The sequence below is a fragment of the Sipha flava genome, unplaced genomic scaffold, assembly GCF_003268045.1.
Source record: "Sipha flava isolate LNK unplaced genomic scaffold, YSA_version1 17503_pilon_pilon, whole genome shotgun sequence".
In the NCBI taxonomy this organism is placed as follows: Eukaryota; Metazoa; Arthropoda; class Insecta; order Hemiptera; family Aphididae; genus Sipha; species Sipha flava.
This window is the reverse complement of record NW_020272001.1, coordinates 1-2,069: the sequence shown is the minus strand read 5'-3', so window position 1 is coordinate 2,069 and position 2,069 is coordinate 1. Positions and strand designations below refer to the sequence as shown.

At 57.5% G+C, this 2,069-nt stretch overlaps 1 protein-coding gene across 1 annotated transcript in view; it reads left to right on the top strand.

The window, feature by feature from the left end:
* LOC112680212 (lysine-rich arabinogalactan protein 19-like) overlaps positions 1 to 1,541 on the top strand; it is a 2,512-nt gene extending 971 nt beyond the window's left edge. The window contains exon 2 of the mRNA XM_025550250.1: positions 907 to 1,541. Within this exon, the coding sequence (XP_025406035.1) occupies positions 907 to 1,026 (120 nt within the window). The 3' untranslated portion in view covers positions 1,027 to 1,541. The remainder of the gene's footprint in view (positions 1 to 906) is intronic.
* Positions 1,542 to 2,069: the final 528 nt, after the last annotated feature.

The following is a 2,069-nucleotide window of genomic DNA, read 5'->3' as shown; positions in this document are numbered from 1 at the left end:
TAATTAATTACACGATTGCGCGTTTTTCAGCACCACCTCCAGCCACCATCAGCGAAAAACATGAACACTGACAAGGTTGTGGAGATGTTGGAAAAGGTTAGGGAGGCGGTCACATCACAGGGACCGTCGGGAAGCTGCCGCACGGTGGACGACGTTAAGAGGGCGGGGGTGGACCAACTGCGGGCCGAGCCGCTCCTTTGGGCAGCCTACTGCCGGGGGTGGGCCGACCGGACCGCCGACCTGGTCAGGACGCTTGGCTCCTCGGCGGCGAGGTCGCCGGCTGCACCAGCAACGGCGAGGACTCCACGCCCGTCGACACATCAGCGTGTCCCAACCGCCAAGGTGACGGGTTCGAGACGCGGGAGGGCGGCTACCGGCACAGTGACCTCCACCATTACAACACCGGCTACCACCACCAAGGCACCTCCACCACGGCAACCCACCCGCCCCGCAGCGACAAAACGGGACATAACTTGGGTGAGGCCGGCCCCGGGGCGTCCATTAGTCCCGAGGATGCCGCCAGCAGAACCACACCCACCAACGACAGAGTGGACGGGGATGCCAAGCCGCGTGGCGTACGTGGACCGCCTACCAACGCCACCACCTGCACCTCCCTCCGACAAGCCAGGACCATTGGAGCCCTGGCCCAAGGCCGTCAAGCCGACAACATCGACGCGGTCGGCAGAACGGGCCAAGGAGCGGAGGAGGGAACATCAGCGGCAAAGGAGATTGCGGGCAAAAGCCGAGAGGGAAGGTCCAAGTCAGCAGTACCGGCTGACGAAGGCGACTACCTCGGCTGGGTCGGCCACCGACCCGGAAGACCGGGAGTTGGTGCAGGTGTCAGCACCGGTGCCAGGTGGTTCCGCCCAGGAACACCGGCCGGAGCGAGACACCAACCCGGGGGAGGCGATGGAGGTCGATGACCGAATCCTCGATGAACCCGGGTCACCACTCCCAACCTTCCCGGACATCGAGGAAGGCCCGCCCGTGTTCTCCACACCGCTCACATCCCCCAGGGCGGACTAGACACCACGGCTGGATACGACCCGTCTACCATAGACTGGACATCGTCTCCACGCCTCGGCGTCGTCCCCACCACAACTGGGGGACACCACAACGGGGGTACAGTTAGTCGGCGACCCGACCCAATAAGTCCGGACATCGCCGACGGACGAACCACCAAAACAGTCACGGGGAAATAGCGTACCGAACTGGGCAGTACCGCGACTGGCGGTTTGGCGGGGGAGTATGACGCGGACCCGTGCGGCAGCCGTTATCGAAACGGCAGTCGCCGACCGTGTCCTTATCTTTCTCATCAACCGCCACTCCGCGGCACGCAACGCCGCAGCGACCCCCGTCCATCCATCCATCACCGGTCAGGGGACGCGAGCGGTCGCTACGACGTCCGACAGGTACCACCTTTTAACCGCGCTGTTTTTCCGAGATCGTGTACGGAGACACATCGCACGTCCTCGACTCACATAATTATCTTTTTTTTTGATTGTGATATTTTCTACGGTGGACGTTGTTGTGATCATTATTATTATTAATTGTTTTTTTTTCTCATCAACTTAAACTGTGTGTTCACATAAATACACATTTTGTGTCACCCTAAGTCGAAGTTGTTTTTTTTTGTTTAATATTCAATTTCGGTTTACCGCACCGCGACCGTGCACACACACACCATCACCTGTGTGCCGCGTCAAAATTGGCTCCCCGAAAAGGAATCACTGGTCAAGTACGTGACAGGTAAGATACTTTTCCGCTAGCTTTACAACCACGCTTTGCTTTCGTTAAGTTTTACTTAGTATTAGGTAATTCGGAAACACGAGGTAAAAGGAAGGTTAGGGAAAAACTCCGGGCGCTGAGCTTATCGCGATACGCTATATAGAACACACCAGAGTCCCCGGGCTACGGAATTAGATATTGCACACACGCGCGAGATATCGACCGAAATACACATGGTATATTGGCAACGCGATAAAAATTATTACAATTTGATCAGCTCCGAGACACCGCGATCGGTCGACCCGCGTCCCACCGCTGCATATCAAACGTATCTTAATTAA